The sequence below is a fragment of the Hypanus sabinus genome, chromosome 2 (genome assembly GCF_030144855.1).
Source record: "Hypanus sabinus isolate sHypSab1 chromosome 2, sHypSab1.hap1, whole genome shotgun sequence".
Classification (NCBI taxonomy): Eukaryota; Metazoa; Chordata; class Chondrichthyes; order Myliobatiformes; family Dasyatidae; genus Hypanus; species Hypanus sabinus.
Window position 1 is genome coordinate 71,406,528 of NC_082707.1, and position 23,115 is coordinate 71,429,642.

At 38.2% G+C, this 23,115-nt stretch overlaps 1 protein-coding gene across 1 annotated transcript in view; it reads left to right on the forward strand.

Annotated features, from left to right (window-relative positions):
* clstn2a (calsyntenin 2a) overlaps window positions 1-23,115 on the forward strand; it is a 537,584-nt gene that overhangs the window by 249,417 nt on the left and 265,052 nt on the right. Inside the window, exon 3 of the mRNA XM_059948013.1 lies at window positions 12,971-13,093. Within this exon, the coding sequence (XP_059803996.1) occupies window positions 12,971-13,093 (123 nt within the window). The remainder of the gene's footprint in view (window positions 1-12,970; window positions 13,094-23,115) is intronic.

The following is a 23,115-nucleotide window of genomic DNA, read 5'->3' on the forward strand; positions in this document are numbered from 1 at the left end:
AAGGAGATCCAATATGCTCAGGAATTGGAGTTACAAGGCCCATACTAGAAAGCATCCAATATCCAGGTACTTTTCTAATAATAGAATCTTAACAACCCACCCCCTCTATCGCTTTCCTCTTCCAGCAAATCCTAGCCATCCCTCCTCCCCTACCGCCAACCTCTTGGCAAACATTTGGCTAAAAATTTCCTTCTGTTTAGAATCAGAACCAAAAGGTTATTAAAGTAATTCTATTTCGTTTTACTGAATTGTTCTGTGCTGTGTGTAGGATGGTGTGAGGAGAACATTAATGCATGTATCTTAGAACCCCAGAAAGCATATATATTTATTACATTTGTGCTAAATCTGAGTCACATGAACTTATAAAACTACAGTACTGTGCAAAGTCTTAGGCACATCCAGATATATATAGTTGGGTGCCTAAGATTTTGGCACAGTACTGTAATAATTTTACATCTTGCACTCCACTGCTGTCACAAACAAAAACATTGATTGCATAACATATTATGATAAACCTGATTTGATGTGCATCTCTATTGTGGGCCGAGAATGCGAAGGGGGCAGAGAGAGGGGGAATAATGAAATCCTGGTTGGTAAAAGGGGAAGGGAGAGGGGAGGGAATGGGAAGCAGCAGAGAGACATTCTGTAATGATCAATAAACTAATTGTTTGGAATCAAATGACCTTGCCTGGTGTCCCAGGCCTTGGAGTGTCTGCACCTGCTTCACGCCTCTGGCCTGGCAGTCCTTCTCTGCCAACTGTCCCACAATCCTCCCTCACCATTCCCAACACCCTTTGCTCCCACCAGATTTACAAACAAGTACTCCACTCCATGTTGACATATACAGGGTTGTGCAAAAGTCTTAAGCACCCTAGCTATATACAAGGGGTGACTGATAAGTTTGTGGCCTAAGGTAGAAAGATTCAATTTTAGAAAACCTAGCACATTTATTTTTCAACATAGTCCCCTCCTACTTTTACACACTTAGTGCAGTGGCCGTGGAGCATATGGATCCTTCTTTGTAGAAGTCGGTGTCTTGGACCTCCAGGTGGTCCACAGCAGGGATGGTTGATAAGTTTGTGGCCTAGGGTAGAAGGAAATAAGTTATACTTCTCTCATTACATGCACTTGCAGTTCAACTCTTTGGGTGATTATGCAGAAAGTTTGAATTTAATAATGCATTTCCTTCTACCTTAGGCCACAAACTTAACAATCACCCTGCTGTGGACTGCCTCTGGAGGTCCAAGACGTCGCCTTCTACAAAGAAGGGATTTGTATGCTCCTCGACCGCTGGACTAAATGTGTAAATGTAGGAGGGGACTGTTTTGAAAAATAAATGTACTAGGTTTTCTAAAATTGACTCCTTCTACCTTAGGCCACAAACTTATCAATCACCCCTCATAGAAGTGAAGTTGACTACTAGGTCAGTATGGGTGCATGAAGCAGCAGCAATGCAGTCAGCAATGTAGCAGAGGAAGATGTGGGAAACAATACCTGGAAAGGCTTGGAATATGTGTTGTTTGACATAGCCTACTCATCAAGACTGGCAGCACCTGCGATGAAAGAATCTAAGTTAACCTTTAAGATTGATGGCCTTACCTCAGAATTTGGAAAAGTTGGAAGTGAATGTTGCAGAGAGGTGGGAGAGTAAAGGGAATCTCTGACAGGGTGGAAACGAAGAGAGACTGAATGAAAATAAGTGGTACACATGCCCTTTGAAAGCAGGTAGTGTATGCTTGTCAATCAATGCTGATACATTGGGCAGAGAATTAAATATGAAACAAATCAATACATTGGAAGTGGTGGGAACAGGGCTGTGAAATGAAGTAATGCTAGAACTGTGAGATATTGTGAGATACTGCAGTTGCCAAAAGTTTGAAAGATAGAGATGCTGGAAATAGACTACAGTTAACATCTATGGAAAGGGAAAAATGGAGTTAATGTGTTGGTCTTCAATCAGAACTGTCTGTACTGATCCACATTGAAAGAGCTGGTTGTCTGAAATTGGTGAATTTCAGGTAAGGGAGGCAAGGTGCTTGCTTGGGATATTAAATAATATTTTCAAGCTTACATTGCAGTTCATTGGAATGATGAAAGAGGCTAAAGACATGGATTTCAAAGTGAGGGGAGTGTCAAAGGAACAGGTGGCAAATAGAGCAGGTGAAATTGAGAGTCAAAAATGACAACAAAAAAAAAGAGTGAGAAACACAAAATACAAAATCAAAATCCAGACGTGTTGAGTTCAGCTCAGTGTTCACTGTCTGCAGGCTGCAGACATTTCCAGATCGGACTCTGTAGTTCATGTTATGAACTGTTTCTGTTTTCTGGTCACTCCTTTTTTTTTGTTGCTATTTTGGTGACCAGAAAACAGAAACAGTTCATAACATGAACTACAGAGTCCGATCCACAAACTGCCTCAATGAAACCTTGCCCGAGACCGAGAGCTCTGGCATGATCCTCCAATATCATCAAATGAGAAGGAGAGAGAGAGAGACCATTCAAATGTAGTGATCCTCCTCTGACAGCAGTGAACAAGAGGCTGATAGACGTCCCTGAACACTTGCTCACCTTCCACTCTTGTCCTCAGTGATTTTCAATCTTCCTTGATGCTTTAATTAGTGAGATCAGCAAGAAATGGAGTCAGCAAGGGTTCATGACCTGTGTCCAGACCTCTTGGCCTCAAAGCTGCACACTTTGCTCTAAGCCTCACAGACCACCCTCGGAGACTGCAAAGTGCCAGAGCTACCAAAATGTGGAAAAATGTAAATAAAAACATACCACTAAAATGTAGATCAGAGGATCCAACTGTAACAGAACCACATTTGAAAGAAAAAGGAAACATTAAAAAAGTGAAAGAAGTAGTTCTGTGAAGGATGGAGGATGTTGCCCTTGATCATGTTGTTCACTGCTACCATTGTCTCCTGGATAAAAGAACAATTTAACTGAACTATGGTGTTCCCATTACTTCACCTTTGATATTGAAAAAAGAGGACAGGTTTAAAGGTGAAGGTGTTCAAGTGAGAATGTAGAAAAAGCCAGAAGAAGGAGGATAGTGATGGAGGGGAATTATTTGATCCTCTTTATAAAGAACCATCAAATCATCTTGTGCTATGCTGGTATATAAACTTTTGATCTCCCTGCAAAATTAAGCCATATGGGACCAGGAACATGGAAATGGCCAAAATTATTTTACAGTTCCAGATGTAACTTGAAAATGGCTGGACAATGAGCAGAAGAATAGTATTTACCTTGTTTTGCTTGTAACTGAATGGTTCTCAAAGCTTGGCTTAGAATTTGAGAAGTTACCACAACAGTGTATTCAAGCATTTAGAAGATGCTTGAAACAGATACTTGATCTCACTGAAACATACAAAATACCTGGATGATGTTTTTCTTGGCTGGAGTGTCTGGAACCATGAATCACAATCTCAGAATGAGGATTGGTAATTCATGGCAGAGCTGGAAAGATATGTCTTTATTCCAGGAGGTAGTAAATCTTTAGAATTTTCCACACCGGTAGACCATGAAGTGAGCATATTTGAGATGTAAATACATCTATGTATTTAAACATTGAGGGCATCAAGTGTGTTATGATTTGTAGCTTCCAGACATCAAAGTAATTCAAAAGAAAATAAAGGTGTTTGAAATGTGAGTCTTAGTTCATGTTCTTTTACTTTAAGCAACAAAGTGATTAATACTTACTCAAACAATATATTTGCAGAACTACTGAAATTTTAAATACAGAGGACTCTTCACTGCTTAGCTATAAACTCCAACTAAATATTCAAGATTCAAATACATTTATTATCAAAGAATTCATAAATTATACAACTTGTTACAGGTAGCCACAAAGCAAGAAACCCTAAAGAACCCAATTAAAGAAAAAAAAGAATAAAAATAAAAGGACAACTCCTGATAACGTAAGAGAAAGAAAAAATTAACTAAAAATCATTGCAAACAATTGAAGCAAACAACAGCATTCTGGACCAAAATTGAGTCCTCAGATCCGAACCCTGCATAGGCCCAAAGCCTCATTTGTCAGTTCATCATACTAGTAGGCGCATTGCACAGCAGCCAAGGCAGTCTTCATAACCTCAGCACCATGGAGATGAACATTGTGGAGAACAAGCAAATCGACTCGTACCTCCAATCCCAACACACTGCCTTTTCAGTCTATCTGGGCCTGTGTTTAAATTAACCCAACAATGGAACAGCAAAAGGCTCTGGTTCCCTGGAGTGAAGAGTGAAGATTGCAAAGAACTAACAATCTTGGCTCTCACCTCTGATCTGGGTCGACGTTTAAGTTGTCTAAACAGTAATTCGTACTTCGTACTAAAACCCAGCTGCAGCAAAAGACTCCAGGCCTAAACCACATCACCCAGTGACTTACTCCAGGCGTTGCTTTCGTCATCCAGTCTGAAGCTGCTCTCACGTTCTTCAAATCAGCTTGGCACCCAGAGCAGTTCAAGCTCGCACCTGGGCCAGTGGAATGAGCACCGTATCTTCTCTGTCCTGACATCATTTCGGCACCCAGAGCAATCCAGCCTCATTCCTGGGCCAGCTGTATGGACATTGGAACTCCATTTGCAATGATTTTGCAATGCATCACCTTGTCTTGCCATTGCTTGCCCCTTCACTGTTTGTGATAATAATTTAACACTATCTACCTCAGAAAAGGTATTTTTAGTGCTGTACTTTGTCAGATTACTAAGCCTTTTGACTACCAGAAGGTATTGCACATGTTTGGTAGCATCATCTTAACAGGAAGAATAGAAAATGCATCTCAACTATATACAAAGTATGCTATATTATACAACTACTATGTAGACATTCACACTATAGTAAGTTTTAAATTATTCCATTCAGCCCCAAAGATTCAATTGCTGTAGAGGATTTCTTATCCTTGTGAAATTTTGTGCTCATGTTAATCTTTTTAACACTGGCTTGAGCTCTTGGAGATGTTCCTTATCATCCTGACCAGTAACAATGAGGTCACCCTCAATGAGAGGTAATGTTGCAGCTATATAGGACTGTGGTCAGACCCCACTTGGAGTACTGTGCTCAATTCTGGTTGCCTCACTACAGGAAGGACGTGGAAACTATAGAAAGGGTACAGAGGAGACTTACAAGGATGTTCCCTGGATTGGGGAGCATGCCACATGAGAATAGGTTGATTGAACCTAACCTTTTCTCCTTGGAGCGACGGAGGATGAGAGGTGATCTGATAGAGGTGTACAAATTGATAAGAGGCATTGATCGTGTGAATAGTCAGAAGTTGAAATGGCTAGCATGAGAGGACATAGTTTTAAGGTGCTTGGAAGAAGGTACAGAGGAGATGTCAGGGGTACGTTTTTTACACAGAGAGTGGTGAGTATGTGGAATGAACTGCTGGTGATGGTGGAGGTGGAAACAATAGGGTCTTTTAAGAGACTGCTGGTTGGATACATGGAGCTCAGGAAAGTAGAGGGCTATGGGTAAGCCTAGGTAGTTCTAAGATAAGGACATGTTCATCACAGCTTTGTGGGCCGAAGAGCCTGTATTGTGCTGTAGGTTTTCTGTGTTTCACCAAGGTAATATCGAGTGCTTGGCCAGCCTTACAGCACCTAGTCCATAGATTTCTGCCAAACTACAGGTGTAAATGCTCTTCCAAAAATAAAACTATTCTAGTGATAAAGCCCTTTGTCAATATTTATGATGAGAAACACTTCGGATTCCTCTTCCATGTCCATCTGTAGGTAGGCCTCAGCTAAGTCCACTTTGCTGAAGTGTTTCCTTCCGGAAAGGTTTGCAAAGATATTCACTATCCTGGACAGAGAGTGTCGATCTGCTCTCAGTGCTGAGATGATGGTGACCTTAAAATCACCACAGCTAATGAAAGACCTATTCTTCTTGGCCACTGGTTCCACTAACATTCCCTATGGGCTCCACTCAGCCTTGAAAAGAATTCCTTCAGCTTCCATGTGATTTACCTCACTGGCTACTCTATCATAGATGGTATAGGGAACTAAACAGGCTTTACCAAACTTGGGTGTGGCATATTGTTTTAACACTATTTTACCCTTGATCTGTTTGAATATTCCAATATCATTCTTGAACACTGCTTTGGGATCATCCAGGACCTTTCTTAAAGCATTTCAGTTGACTCTATTGCAGGTGATGTGACATGCAAATGGTGGATGGATCCCTAATCAAGTTGTAGTTGGCTCAACCAATCACGCCCCACAATACTGGCCCTCCTGTTTTTAGAACATAGAAATCTACAGCATATTACAAGTCCGTTGGCCTACAATCTCATGCTGACCAAGTAACCTACTCTAGAAACTGCCTGGAATTACCCTACCACATAGCCCTTTATCTTTCTAAGCTCCGTGTACCTATCTAAGAGTCTCTTAGAGACCCTATTATATTCACCTCCATCACCATTGCCAGCAATGCATTCCACATCCCCACCACTCTCTGTGTGGAAAAACAAACTCCTTTTCATAATCAAGCCCATTGTGGCTTGTTGGTTGTCGTAAATTCAAGAATGTCATTACACATGAGTTATCTTTTTTTCCAGTACAGTATAAGTTCTTAGTTGGATATCTGCAGGCTATATGTTTAGTATCTTTGAAATGCCTCTCAAATTCATTTTGTGGATTGACTGAAACAGCCAAACCAATGTCCAATTCCATTTTAATAAATTTTCTGCTTACTTCTGGTATAAACCATATTACTTATCTATTGTTAGTTTTCACATGTAAATCTTAAGGCTACCTATTCCTGTGTTTATCTCATTCTTATCAAATTTTTCATCAACAGCATACAGATTAGTGCTCTTTTTGAAATTACAACTTGAGTGCTTCCTTTTTCTGTTCTCTCTCTGCCCAAAACGATCTTTGTTTGTATCATACTATGTTTCATTTTCTGCAAGTTTCACCCTGAAACTTGTATTTATCTGGTGTATGTGAGCCTCTGCTACAATGGGAATACAATTTGATTGGCCAGGTCAGTTTATGTTTAGAAGTTGCAATATTGTTATGCTCATTTTCATTCCTAACTGCAGCTCAATTGTGTCTATGTCTGCTGTTTGCAGTGATACAGCTATTTCAACTGCCCTTTTAAATGAAATTTCTGCTTTGGTTAGGATCCATTCTTGAATGATTTTTTGTAAGATTGCAAAACTAAGTGATCTCTCCTGCATCATTAAGCCCATCATTGAACTGATAATGCTCAGTAAATCCCTTCTGAAATGGAGTTCCCTTCTTTTCAATTACGCATATGAAACCTAAAGCATTCTACAATCAACAGTGGTTTCAGTTCCAAGTATTGTTTTGGTTGGAGCAGTAAAGCACCAAAGCAAAATATATGCTTTTAAAACCAATGCACTCAGTAAAATTGCTACTCATTTCTCATTGTCTATTCAATTTGCTTCAAAGTACTGTTTCAATTACCTCAGTAAACATGAGCCAGTCACCCAGGGAGCAATTGAACACATCTATCTTCCCAATGTAGCCAGCCATATCTGATTATTATCACCCAAACCTCATTGTATATGAACCTGTGAATTCTTCCATTTATTAAACTCAACTGTGTTTTCTCTTTCCCTCTGAAGAACACATTCTACACAGCTTTTTAAAACTTGAACAGTCTCCCAGAAGGGGGAAATTCTAGACTGCTGATGAGACGGGGTTTTAGAGCAACTCATGATTGAGCCAACTAGATAATTAACCACTCTGGATTGGGTGTTGTGCAATGAACCCGAATGGCTTAGAGAGCTCAAGGTAAAAGAGCCACAAGGGAGAGTGCTCCTAATAAGATCAAATACAACATGAAATTTGAGAAGGAGAAACTGAAGTCAGATGTATCAGTATTACAGTGGAGTAAAGGGAATTACAGAGGCATGAGAGTAGGAGTTGGCCACAACTGATCGGAAAAAAACACTGGCAGGGATGACAGCAGAGCAGCAATGACTAGAATTTATGGAAGCAATTCATAAGGCTTAAGATATATACATTACAATGAGGAGGTAGTATTCTAAAGGCAAAATGACAGAACCATGGCTAACAAGAGTAGTCAAACTCAAAACAAAAACCAGAGAGGGTATATAATAGAGCAAAAATTACTGGGAAGTTAGAGGATTGAGATTTTAAAAATCAACAGAAGACAACTAAAAAAGTCTTTAAGAAGATAAAGATGGTATACACAAGTAAGTTAGCCAATAATATTAAAAAGCACACGCGAAGTTTCTTATGATGCATAAAGTGTATACAAGAGGCAAGAGGGTAGATCAGACCACTAGAAAATGATGCTGGAGATGTTGTAATGGGTGACAATGAAATGGCAGACAAGCTAAATATGTATTTAGCATCAATCTTCACTGTGGACTGACATTCACAGAATGCTGGAAGTTCTCTAAGGTACTTGGAAGTCTGTGATGAGGAATGAAAATGCGATGTTTACACTTATTTCAAGAGGACTAGAATATAAAAGCCAGGATGTAATGTTAGGACTTTATAAAGCACTGATGAGGACTCACAGAGTATTGTGAGCAGATTTGGGCCTCTTAGAAAGGATGCACTGAAATTGGAGAGGGTTCAAAGGAGGTTCAAAAAATGACTTATATGGCTTGTCAAATGAAGAGTGATGACTCTGTGCATGTATTCATGAGAATTCAGGAGAATGAGGGGTGACCTCATTGAAACCAATCAAATGGTAAAAGGACTTGATAGAGTGGCTGTGGAGAGGATGTTTCCCATGGTGGGAGAGTCAAAGACCAGAGTATACAGCCTCAGAATAGAGGGGCTTTTTTTCAGAATGGAGATGAGGAGGAATTTTTTCAGCCAGAGAGTGGTGAATCTATGGAATACACAGGCAGTTGTGGAGGCCAAGTCTTTATGTATATTTAAGGCAGAGGTTGATTGATTCTTGATTGGTCGGGGCATGAAGAAGTATAGGGACAGGCAGGGGATTGGGACTGAGAGATTGGATCAGCCATGATGAAATGGCAGAGCAGATTCGATGGGCCAAATGGCCTATTTCTGCTCCTATGTCTTAAGGTCTTATGGTCTTATCTCACTGCTCTTCAACAATTTGGTAGTTGTACTTGGTTCATTTTAAAAATACCTCATCACCACTGTGATACTTACAAATTTCAGAACCTTAATGTAATTCACAGGAAAACAAAGAGTCTGAAATGTGAGGATTGGTTTGGATTCTTTATTTTAAGCAAGGAGTCTGCTTATGATGTGATAGCATAATGACGTATGCAATTCACATATTTTTAAATATAACCAGAATGCATTATTTAAACAAACAAGGAATGCATAATCAAACAATATATTTATAATATTATTCAAATATTACTGAAATATTAAATACATGACAAAGGAATATGTAGTTAATGCAGGAAGATGATGTGGAAGTAAAATGTCAGCCATGATTTTATTAAATTGTGGAGCAGGAACAAGAGAGCTACTAACCTTCAAATGCTTTAAGTCACCTCATTATATGTTTCCATTCTACAATTCCAACATGGTATGAAAGGTATCAATTATTCTCCAGTTCAAGATATTATCATATCCGTGGCAAAAGATGATAATGCTATAAATGACATTGTTATCCTGGGATCTAGAATACCTCAGGTGCATTATAATTACAGCCATGTCGCATTTGTTTTAGTTTGTTAAATGATCTCTAGATGCCAAAGTATTAATTAATTAATAAGTTGTGTGGAAATGAATTTATTATCAAATTTAAGACAGTAATCTCAGACAGCAACTTCTGGGATAATTATCACAGTTCAATAGTTACAGTATTTTTATATAACTTGTACTAAATGAAATGGAGGAGGGAGGGGTGGCATATAGTAGAGGGTTATGGAGGAATTGTTAATAATTTTGTTTGTAAAGATGCAAAGATCCTCTTCACGTTGAATATTTTGCTTTTGCCATTAGTTCAAAGCGAGGCTTTGTTTTAATGTCAGCAGCTTGAATGGTAACTTAAAGAGCTTACTATATGTAGCCCTACATTTCGAGTTTATATGTTGATTTAATTTCAGAGTAGTGTAAAGTGGTTGTGAAAACATCAGCTTCTGAAGTATGGATTATGAGCACATGTTGTGCAGTAGTGTTGTATTTGATGGTAAATAAAAATTCTAAAAATAATTGGGAATATGAAAGATTGTGAAATGTCTGGAATTTGGTGGCTTCTAAATATTGATTCTGACAAGCTCATTATGGAGCTTCATGCATCAATTATTAATTAGTGGTAATGGGCATACAGTCAGAGGGGAACGGTCCCTTCGAGCAATATGCTACTTGTATGAGTTCCAAGTTCACTCGTCTATATTTTGGCAGGGGCACAGTTTGCTAATCCTGACTGATCAACAGGCTAAATACGGGTATTTAATTGTTCAACTTGCCATATTTCTCCAATTTGGATTACTCATTAGTCATAACTAAACAAATCAAGATAATTTACCTTGGAGAAAATGGCAATTAAATTCACAGTTGGGATTACAGTGAATTGGCCACTTGTACTCAGAATTGGCTTACCCACAGAAGACAGAGGGTAATAGTTTATGGGATTTATTCTCGCTGGAGGTCTGTCACTGGTAGTGGTCCACAGAGATCTGTACTGGGACCTTTGCTGATTGTGATATATATAAATAACCTGGATGGGTTAGAAATGTTTGCAGTCAATACAAAGATTGGTGGTGCTGTGTATACTGTAGAAGATGATGAAAGGATACAGTGGAATCAAGATTATTTGCACATATGGGTAGAGAAATGACAGATGGTGTTTAGCCCAGCCAAATGTGAGGTGTTGCACTTTGGGGGATCAAATGTAAAGAGATAGTATACTGTTAATAGCAAGACACTACAGTGTTGATGTGTGGAAGGATCTTGGGGTCCAAACCTATAGCTCCCTGGAAGCAGCTACACAGGTTGCTAGGGTGGTAAAGAAGCCATATGACAGCTTGTCTTTAGTTAGGGAACAGAGTTCAAGAATTGGGAAGCTATGCTGCAATTTTATAGAACTCTAGTTAAGCTACATCTTGAATATTATATTCATATTTGTTAGCCCCTTTCTAGGAAGGATGTGGATGGTTTGGAGAGAGTGCAGAAGATTCTCCTTGGATTAGAGGGTATGTGCAGTAAGGCATGTTGGACAAACTTGGGTTGCTTTCTGCGAAGCAGACGAGGCTGAGGGGAGAGTTATGATAGAGGTTATAAAATTATGAGAGATATAGATAAAATAAACATGCTGTATCTTTTATTCCTAGGGTTTAAAATGTCTAATTCTAGAAAGCATTTAAGGTGAGAGGGTGTATGTTCAAAAGCTACGTGAAGAGCAAATTTTTTTACACAGTGAGTGGTGGATGGCTGGGGTGGTAGAGGCACATATGATAGAGGACACTTGAATAGGCCCATAAATGTGCTGGGAATGCATGGATGTGGACATGTAGGCGGTTTAAGATGGCACCGCTGAAGGCATACAACGGCTTACTGTAGTTCAAAAGGTAAGAGATTCAACATTACTTATAGCACCTTTTCTGAAGCAAATTGTGGTGAACTATGGCAGCTGACATTGGGAGGCAGGCAGAGGTGAAGCTGGTTCAGGGGATGAATCATGCCGGGGCACTATAAGGCATGACATGTTCAACCTGGGGTCACAGGCAAAGTTGGTATTGCTGTCGGAGGTGGAGTGAGCGATGAGGAGGGGAGTCGATGTGGAAGAGTTTCAGTGGCTGTCCACCTAACCCAGGTGCGAAGTTGGATCACTCCCAGTGCTGAACTGATTTGGTGAGATCAGGAACGGCTTCGGATTGGGTGGCCCACGCCTATCGTGACACCTGCATCCAAGTCCCAGAGTGAGGCACTGTCTGGTGTTCAGACAGTTTAAGCGCCGGGCTACATAGACTGGAAGCATGAGTGTTGGGACCAGAGGTGAGGGTCGGGCTGATTTTGCATGCCCTCCCATGAATGTTCATTCTTCTCTCCTTGTTGCTGCAACTGATCTGGCTGCTGTGCATTTTTGCCTTGCTGGTGTAATGAACTGGGACCGAGGCTTGGGCCTACTCTGGCTGCTTGAGGAGCAGATCTGGAGACTTGCTCTGGTTCAAAATCCTGTTGGCTTGCTTCTATTCTTTGCATAATTTATTTTTTTTATTCTTTCTCTGTACAGTTGTTTTTGGGCTTTCATTTTTTTAATTGGTTTATTCATGTTTCTAGCTTTGTGGATGTCTGTAAGCAGACAAATTTCAAGGTGTATAATTTATACATACTTTAACAATAAATGTTCTTTGAATCTTTATGTAGTTGGGCATTTGATTACTAATTTAATTAATTAAGTACAATATTGTCGGCTGAAGGATCTGCTCCTGTGCTATATTCTTTGAAATTAAGAAATTGAATTGATCGCACACTCAATGTTGAAAATCCATGATATGAGGGAATCTGAAATACATAATCCAATTATAGTGCTCATTCAGTACAATATACTGTAATTGGAAGATAAAAAATATAGATGCTAGAAATCTGACAAAAGACAGAAAATGTTAGACATACTGCATGAGCTATGGTAAAAGTTTATGGCTGGAAGTGTTATCTCTGTTTCCTTCTCCACAGCTATTGCTTGTCCTGCTGAGTCTTTCAGCTTTTTTCCTTATATAACACAATGTCAGATACTCCCAGATGCTGTGCCATTATTGTTGACGATGCTGTGTTCAATGTTCTGAACAATTCCAAAGCAAGCAACTCAATGTAGAAAGCTCCCACTGAGAGATCAGAGGAAATGAAGTTGGATAAAGGAAAAAAAGAGTACAGTTTTGCTATTTTATGGCTGTTCATTCCTTGTATCCTGTCAAAATAATTGTTGAGTACTTTTAAGGATTAATTTTGTGCTACTTAATTCTGGCATATCTTCTAAAAAAATCGCTCTAGTCAGATTCGTAACTGACACCGCTTGTTGGAAATATCTTTTTCAGTAAACAAGCACAAGCCCTGGATCGAGACATCTTACCATGGAGTGATAACGGAGAACAATGACACGGTTTTTCTGGACCCACCGCTGGTTGCGCTGGATAAGGATGCACCAGTGCCCTATGCCGGTGAGTTGATATATGCTATTAGTCATCCCAAAGGTTGTGGCTTGTGCAAATCTTGTAATATTTCATTATGTCTGTGAGACTGTGAAGTTAATGACTGCTTTCACTTTTTCCAACTTTAGTTTGAAAGAAACAAATTGATTTCCAGCTGTTTTAAATGTCCACGCTAAATAAAAAAGAATGTTTTTGAAAAAACATTGTGGTATAGAAATTTGTTTGTGGAAACAACAGTCTTTGCGTTCAAATATATGTATCTGCATGTGGAGGATTACTGAAAGGCCTTTGGTTCAATCCCCTTGCAATAGTGGTAACGATAGCATTAGAGTAGTTATTACAAAAGACATGATTTATGCCAGTGCATGGAGATGGCTGTCTGATTCTAACTTAACAATAATTTGATAATAGGAAGAATAATTACAATTGCCGATTGCATCAATAATAATTTACACCGTTAGCAGGTTTACTGATACTTTGACTTCTGGGTCATTAGACTACATTAGTCTTACAGAACCTTATAATTCTGAATGAGAGTACAATCCTCTATCTCGGAACAATACTAATGGAAATTTCTATTGATGCCAGTAGTCACTAAGTATCTGTCAGTTTACAGGTTCATGCCTTCACATAAGCTTAATGAATGAGCATTTTTGTATTGAACTCTGAATTGGAGACTGTGACTTCTAGGTATATTCAAACAGTATTGATGCCCAGTTGTATTTTTGACCCTTAATCGTTGGTATATTTTAACATTTAAAGGCAGGTGATTTAAGCATTCATTTCATTTCCCATCTGCTTGCTTCAGTTAATGAATGCTTATTTATAACATTAAGAAAAAATGAGGATCTCTTAACTTATTTTGCTTTGAAAGAGAACTGATGAAATAATATTATCTATTCTTTTTCAATAATGAATTGTAGTTTTAGAGAAAACTAAACATGAAGTACTTTTGCTGAGTAATTTATGTTGAATTTCTGATAGTTGGCTTTTGCCATCAAGGCACTAGCAAGTAAACCATTTGTTGCTTTAATACTTGACCCTTCCAGTGGTTCTTGCTAGTACATGTTTTTCCCTTCTCTCTTTTTGCAAGCATGACTTTCATTGGTTTCAGATTTGTCTGAAGGATTTGTTAGGTCTGTCTGATACTGTGAATATGATGCAAACTGACTATTTTGCTTAAGTTATTGATGCACCATCAAGAACTCTGAGACGTGGGTTAAGGTAGGCTTTTATTGGCTGGCAGAAAGCACAAGCAGCACATGACCACCACACAACACCCTGGAGACTGAGGAAGGGTCTGTGCCTCCAATCGTCTTTATATTGGGGTCTGTGGGAGGAGCCTCAGGAGCAGTCAGCAGGGGGGCGTGTCCACCACAGTTATGCAATCTTTCTGTATTTTCAGAAAGGAAAAACCTAACAATAAAGAATGTAGCAGTATGATTTTAAAACTTAACACAAAGAAGTTGTGAGATGTGCTGTTAAGCAGTTGCACCTTTATACTGGAAAAAGGAAAATTTCATAGGAATAATTTGGAGTTTTTTAACTTGCTTTTCTCACTCACATACAGAATCCTCATGTTGCACTTAAAATTAAGCATGTATTTAATTTCTTTATTTATATGAGCATTTTTATCACCAAATTAAGTGCTACATGTAGCAAATCAAATACGTTTAAACTATACATGTAAATATATTAAAATTCAGTATTTATAATAACACCGACTTAGCTATATTAATGTTGGTACTTAGAATATAGAGGCTAAAAAAAAACCAGGAGTAAAAAAATGCAAATGTTGGGATCTGAATCTAGCAACCTCTGTGGAGAGAGAAGCAGGGTTAACATTTAAAGTCAGCAGCCTTTCATTAGTTAGAAGTTAAGCAAGTTTTTAGTTTAGGAGAGGTGAAAATAGATCTGCTATGATGAAGCCTTTGCTGTGTAATTATTCTCCATTCGATCACAGCATTGCTTTTGTTTTCTCCACCTTTTCCTTTGCAGCTTAGAACAATAGTTTGATAGTTCCATTTAACATGTTTGGTTTCTAAGATTTCCTAGTTCTAATGAAAGATTATCAGCCTGACCTACTAAGTATGTGTCAGTTTCTGTTCATACTCTGCCCATTATCCAAATGGAAATAGAACAATGCTCTATAAATACCTGAGAAAGAAGTAAGTTTTTTCCATTAGCTTTATGCATTAGAAGATCTCTCCAAGTTATTTTTATCAGTCTTAATACCCTACTCATATTTAATTGCACTAATTGAATTTAATTGATCAAATTGTACTTGATGCAACCCACCACCTGTAAAATATTATAGATAATTCTAGGGCATTTCATTGGGCTTTTGGATCCAGAAGTTATTCAATAAGGTGTAGTGGGGCTTCAGTTTGCATAATTTCCTCACGCATTTGAATAAAATGGTGAATCCCAGCAAGATTAGGCTTTGCCATTGGATTCGCTGTAAAGTCCAGCATTGTAGCAACAGACATGGGTCAGTAAGTCCAAGACTTTCAACAGCAAAATGACCAAATGCTTGCAATTCACTCTAGAAATGCCAACCACCTCTAGTTTGATGTAAACTTGCAAAGAAGAGTTTAAACCATGACAATACACTTGCATGCACTCGATGCCGGCAACCGATGATGAATTTCCAATCCAAAAGACGTATACAAGAAGCATTAGACAAGATCATTGAAAAATCAGTTGCCACATTCTCGAAACTATGAGGTTGGCTAGGAAGGAGTAGGTGTTCAGTTGGCTAGAGTAGTTGTTGGTTGTAGGGAGAAGAAAACCTATTTGAAAAGTATAAACCCTTAGCAATAAATAGGGATATCAGACTCCTTTAAACAAAACTAGTCCAGGACAACTTTTTAAGGCATAGCAATATGTTGCAGATGTTTTAACCATTCTCCTCAGTTGGAACAGATCAGCCCAACTGGGAAAGTAATAAAGATTTCCAAACCAAGGATAATTTTATTGGACATTGAAGTGGAGCCATTCTTACTGAAGATATAAGGAAGAAACTTAAGGGTTAAATTTTCCACTTGAGTGCAGTTGTTAAATCTGGAATATTTTTCTTTCTTTGAGAAGTATTATATTCCTTAAGTTGTACCTGAAGCTTTTGTGTATCCGCACAATACCTACATCAGCAAAGAGTTTGTGAAATTTAATGCTGCTTCCAAAATAGATTGTCGTTATAAAACAATATTCTAAGAAATATTCATTTATTTATTTAGAAGTGATGATACTTCTTTCAGTTCATTGCATAAAAAAACATTTTAATCAGTGTCAGTTACCACCTGTGAATAATTTGATGTTGATTCACTGAAAATGTTTCTGAAGAACTTGTTAAATTATGCTCTAGTTAGCTTGGGGTAGAGAACTAGCATTGTAGTAAATATTAGAAAGAACAAACCTTTTCACAATGTACTTGCACTCAAAAGTTTTGTTTAAATTTTCAGGGAGTTTTGAAAGATCCACAGATGAGCTCAGTGGCTTAATTTCTCCCGGATGATTAAACTGAACTTGGGACATAGTGAATTTTCTAACAAGCTGGCAAAACCCTGCTGATCTTTAACAAAATATTCCATACGGAACTACTTGCCATCTACTGCTTGTTCTTCAACTCTGCCACCAGCTTTGCAGTCAGCTGGGTTGATTGGTGTAAATAGTGTTGAGTTGTGAGATAAGAGTAGTTATTTCAATGTGTCTAAATTCTCAATATAGTTACTCACTTCATTACTGGTAACTAATTCTATCATTAGAAGTAACTATTTAATTGGGGGTGAGCAATTACAATGTTATGAACCAGGTATATAGGGGCGTAATTTGGAAGCAGTTGTTCACAGGGAAATATGCAGACGTGTAGAAGTTGCTTTGGGACTACTTGCATAGGGTTCCGAACAGGTTTCTCCCATGAGACAGGGAAAGTATGATAGGGTAAAAGAACTGTGGCTGACAAGAGAGAAGGTACATTTATTCAAGAAGAAGGAAGCATACTTAAAGTTTAGAAACTGAAATATAGACAGGAATCTTAAGGATTATAAGGTAGCCAGGAAGGAGTGTAAATAAGAAAGCTAAGAAACATCAGAAGCCCTTGGTGAGCAGGATTAATAAAAACTACAAGGTGTTCTAAATGCACATGAAGAATAGGAGGCTGAGCAGAGTGAGGGTATGTATAGACCTTAGAAGCAAGATGGGGAGTATCACTCCAGTGGGGCTCTATTATAGAACTCTCAAAAGTCAACAGAAACTTGCGGAACAGGTACATAGAGAAATTGCTCATAGATGTAAGAATAACAGGGTTGTATTAGTGGGAGATTTTAATTACCCAGTTATTGACTGGGCCACACAGTGGTAAGGGCCTGGATGAGGTGGAATTTGTGAAATATGTCCAGTAGAGTTTCCTGATTCAATATATAAAGGGCTTACATGGAAGAGTGCAGTACTGGACATCCTCTTGGGGAATGAGGCAGGGTAAGTAACTGAAATAGAAGTCAGAGAGCACACTTCGGCGAGAGAGAGAGAGAGAGAGAGAGAGAGAGAACAGGACACATAAAAGAATGAGGGACAAATTTATAGTTATATTTAGAATTATGAGCAGCAAAGTTAAGTGAATGGTAACAATCTTTTCTTCAGGATAGGGAAGCCTAAAACTAGGGGCATAATTTAGGTTGAAAGGAGAAATATTTGAAAGGGACCTGAGGTGTAACATTTTCACGCAGAGTGTGATGAGTATGTGGAACAAGCTGCTAGTGGAAATGGTTGAGACAGAAACAATGATGAGAGACACTTTTGTTTTCTGGGGAATTTATAAGGATTAGATTGACCCTGGTGAGTATTCTCAATTTGAACTTGTGATAGAGGGCACACCATAAGTAAAGCAACTGAAAACTGTGGGACAAAGCTTGATAAATGTGAAATGTTCCTGTGTAGCTGAAACAGGCTGGGATCGGACCCTATAAACAATATATTGGTTATGTTCACATGGCTTGATTTCCACAAAGGCTATGCAAGGATCACTCCTATGAATACTATTATGAATTCAGAGTCCAATGTTCCCAAGACTACTCCCTCCCATAACAACCAATGTACAGTTAATTTATTGAGTCTATCTAGCCAAAGGGACAGCACGTAACTAGTCCTGTTGGTGGAAGTTTATTGGTTGAAAGTTACTTATTCTAAATATAATTAGAACAGACTTTGTCCTTCAGATATCCCTATGCTAGTGACAAGCTCTTCGCACTGCCTTTGTATTTGTTGAATTTCTTGCAAGATGGTCAATCCAGTTTTATTTCTATGATAATGCTGATGTTATTCAAGTAGGTGAATTGTGAGGCTATATCAGTAGGATTTTGACTGTCAATCACATCCCTCTGTTTCTATAACAAAGCTGGCCAGATTAGATAAGGACATGAATTTCCTTTCCTAAAAATCATTGTTTTTTATAATTTCCTTGTATTCAATGTCACTGATGTTGGCCTTTTTGATTCCACATCTTTATTAAATGAGAAAATTACATTCCCCAGCTTTTGAACATGTATATTAGAATTATTAGTTTGAATGTCTTTACCAGTTCAGTCAAATAACCACAACATTACTATCACTGTGATTACCTAAATACATATAAAAATGCAAAGGAAACAATTTGATCATAAACATCACAGCAGTAAACTATCATCCTTTCTGGGCCTATACATTTCATAGCAGCACTTAATGGTAAGTGACTCGGAACAGGGTCCAGCAGTTATTTGCCCCCCCCCCCTTTTATCAGCGGACACAAAAGGCATTCTAAGTTAATTTGTCGTTGTCCTCACTTAGCACCAGGTAATGAATGATTTGAAATTTTAGTGATCTCTCTGTTTTATCACACCAAGTCATATTTATATTAAATAAACCTTCTAGAGAACTGCAGCAGTATATATTTTTGTATTAAATTATATTGCTTTAACTAATTATATACTGACAGACCTCCAAATTATTTTCTCTATTTTTTAAGAGGGCAGGCAGGTTGAATCTCAACTGATTTATTTTGAGCTGTTCAATAAGAATATGATATAATCACATAAATAGGAGTGAAATTAGATTGTTGAAAATTATTTTAAGTCAATATCCCCATTTTGAAACAAAGAATATTTTTCTTTCTTTTGCTTACTAAACTTTCTAAAAATCCCCAATCACTTGCCACCTAGAAAATCACTTAAACAAAAATTGCATATTAACACAGGAATGCTTACAGTAGTCCAACTGAGAATACAGCACTGCAGAGCAAATATGAGGATTCGGAATGACCACTTTGGGTGCACCTGAATCATTAATTCATGCTTTTTATGTGCGAGTAGAAATGTTGCACCTGGAATTAGCAAGCTGACAAAAAACATTAATGTGTATGTATTTGTATATGAACTGTACAGTAACTGACCCTGAAGTAATTTTATTTTTTGGTTCAGTTGCAAGCAGAGTCTTTGTTCTGTGAAATGCTGCTTGGTTCAAGAAAGAATCAGGTCTATTATTTGCGGGGTTACTTGTTCAGACTACAGATGAGGCAAAACAGTAATCACATCAGCATTTGATTAATGCAGAAAAAGAACCCTGGAGGGTATGAGTAAAGCAGAGCTAAGGACTCTGCTATAATAATAAGTCATTATCCTTTCATTTAATATTTTGCATTTTTGAGATAGGAAATGATAAATAGGGAAAAACATATTCTTTCCCATATCATTTAAAATGCTTATTGTTTTAAATTACAGCATTAAATCAGTTGGTGTTCTTTAAAATTGCAGATGTTCTCTGTTTATCTTTGTTGCATTGTAATATTGTGATGAGGTGTATAATTTTGTAATATTGTGTTGAGAAGTGTATAATTTCTCAATGGAACCAGGTTCTTCTCTGATTCCCAAGCAAACTGATCAGGACAATATCAATTTCAGTTAAGCTTTTAATTTCCCCAAGATGAATGTAATTGAATCATCCAACTAGCCCAATGGTTGCATGGACGTGGAGTTCCTGCTGCACTTACAAACTAGAAAGGTCCTTGGTTTGTAACTAGGACCATTGTCATTCAGGGTCAATCTGAAACATCATTAGAAGACAGTATATTGTTTTTATGTCAGCTTCCTGCCTCAGGTTTCTGAAATATTGTTAATACATCAAGCATGTCTGGTTTTCTGACATAGCAATAATAGCAAGAACCACATTCATTTAAGTGCTGCAATTTTTTCTCAAACAGATGTGAAATGCAGCTTTTCAAAGGTCCACCTGAATTTGTTCAGGGTGAGATCTGCCAAACTGAGTAAATGCATCTTTTTGACGTCAATCACCATCTGAAGAAAAGTCTTAAGACAGTTTCAAAATACAATGTTCAGAGAGAATCAGAGTACTTCAGTAGAATATGGCTGATTTAACAAGGGGATAACAAGGGGACAAGAGAATTTTATTGAAAACTTTAAGAAATGGGTCAAGCCCTTATTAGATTTTTAGACAAGGTCACTGCCATCCTGCCTCGCCTCTCCTCCTTCCACCCCACCCCCTATACCAAAGAAATACAGCTTCAATAAAGACATGCATTATGTCTTTTTACAGATTTCACAATTGTATGAAATGTGCATTTGTTGAATTATACTGACGGTGCACAAACTGAGAAGTTCAGACTTCTTGAATTGATTTTTGTTGAATAAACATTAAAATTTTATTTTGATAAAAGGAATGGCAATTTAAATTTGAAAAAAAAATAGTGCAGGTACTGCAAAATTTATAATTAAAGCAAAAAATGCTGCAGTGACTCAGTAGGTCAGGCCACATCTATGGAAAAAGAAACAATTAACATTTCAGGCCATTGAACTTTCATTAGAATTCAGAAAGAGAGAGAAGCATATTATGTTGCAGGGAAAGTTGAGGTGGAATGGATGGGGGGGGGGGGGAGATGGAGGGAATTTCTGTGACAGGATGAAGCCAGGGTTGTCCTAGTGATAAATTATAGAGTTCCTCTTATGAAATAATTTCAGGAGAAGTTAGTGGTTGATGAAGCAAGCAGTGCTTTGTAATATAGTACATTGCAAATAAGTGCTGTAGGATATTCTCTGAAGATCAGGCTAAGCTGATAAAGAAAGGAATGTTGAACTTGCATTGTAGGTGGATATCACAGCAACAATGGTCAGCAATCATACAGATAGAGAAAGCAGTTTTCTGAAGTGGGGTAACTTGATATTGAGGCTAATCGTTGTGACATGTCCAGAGAGAAAATGGGTTACTACTCAAGTTTATTCTGGACCTCATTTTAACAGGCAAGAAGTTGCACACAAGTTGGATTAACAATTAAAATGCAAGGCAGTCGAAATCCCAGGATCACCTCTGTTCACTAAACACAGATGTTTCGCAGAATGCCCATACTCTCTGCATTTGTTTTTTTCACAGTAGAGAGGACTATGTTATGAATGTAGTACAGCAAATTAGAAGTGAGTCATATTTCACAACAAAACGATGCTTAGGTCTCTGGATGGTGAGAAGAGGTAAGAAGGCAAGTATTATATCTCTAGTAGTTCATAAGAGAGAACAAGCGGGTCTCTTTAAAAAAAAAGTGGAATGGATGTGGCTCAAATGAAATAAAAAACACAAAATGCTGGCAGAACTCAGCAGGCCGGACAACGTCAATGGGAGGAGGTAATAACGATGTGGCTCATCTCAGATCTTGTTGGAGCTGTCTAACATTGCAAAATAGTCCCTTGAATGTGGATTGTGGCGTGGAATGTGAGGATAATGTGAATTTAGTAGGACCAGGTATGCAAAAAAGGTGCAGGTAATAGATAAGACACAAGAGATTCTGCAGGTGCTGAAAATCTTTAGCAAGCCACAAAATTCTGGAGGAATTTCCTTTCTGATGAAGGACCTCGACTATAAAGATCAACTGTACCTCTCCTTCCCTAGATGCTGCCTGATCTGCTGAGTTCCTTCACCTTTGAATGAATCTCAAGGTAGTATATGGTGAGATAAAGGTACTTGGATAATAAATTTACTTTGAACTTTTTGTGCGTTTTGTCACTTGAGAAGTCAGTCCCCTATGACAGAGAGAAGCCACCATTTAGGAAAATTATATTTCAAGGATGCTTCTGTGGAAAATCTCATATAAAGTCAAATACAAGAGAAGCAGAGGAATTGAAGAATGGAATGTAGTCTGTACAGAAAGGTATTGTATGAGAGGAAGTATCGGATAACTGTGGAAATTTGTGTGGCTGGTCAATCATCTGAAATGAAGACCAAGAACTTTGGAAAGGGAAGGAAAGATTCAGATGTGAACTACGTGAAGATGACAGTAAGATGAAAATTCACAACAAAAGTAATGAAACTTTTGAGTTCTATATGAGTTCAGGAAGCAGCACCCACACAGTCATTGATGTTCTGTAAAAAGAGCTGAGGGAAGATACACAAGTAGGACTGAAACAAAGACTGTTTGGCAGTATCTCACAAAAAGTTATCTGAGTGCTCATGGCTGCAACATTAATCTGGAGCAAATGGACACAGAGAAACTATCGGGGAATAATTATGAGCAGGAGACGATCAGAGACTGATTCTGAACAGAGAACTGTCAGGAACTGGTTCTGAACTGATTGAAATGGGGACTCCTCTTTTTCCCTTATTAGGGAGAGAGAGAGCATGTGGTATGTTGAATAGCAGGTGAATGAGTAGTCTTTGCAGTACTGCAAATCTGTGTCTTTATTGATGCTTGGGGGTTTCGATGCTTTTCTTGCTGGTGGGGGGATTCTTGACTTGCTGCTGCTTGTGCATTGTTGGGGGGAGCTGAGGGTGCTTAGGGATTCTAACATTAACTGTCTTTCATTCTTCGGGGTACTCCTCTGTTTTCGTGGATGTTTGGGAAGAAACAGAATTTCAGGATGTATATTGTATTGAATTCTCTGAATTTAAATGAACCAATTGAAATCTATGGAACAGGATACTACCAGACACTGATTCTGAACAAGAGCCAAATAATGTTAAGGTTCTTGTTGTTACAAGTGGTACTAGCAATAAACTCTCAA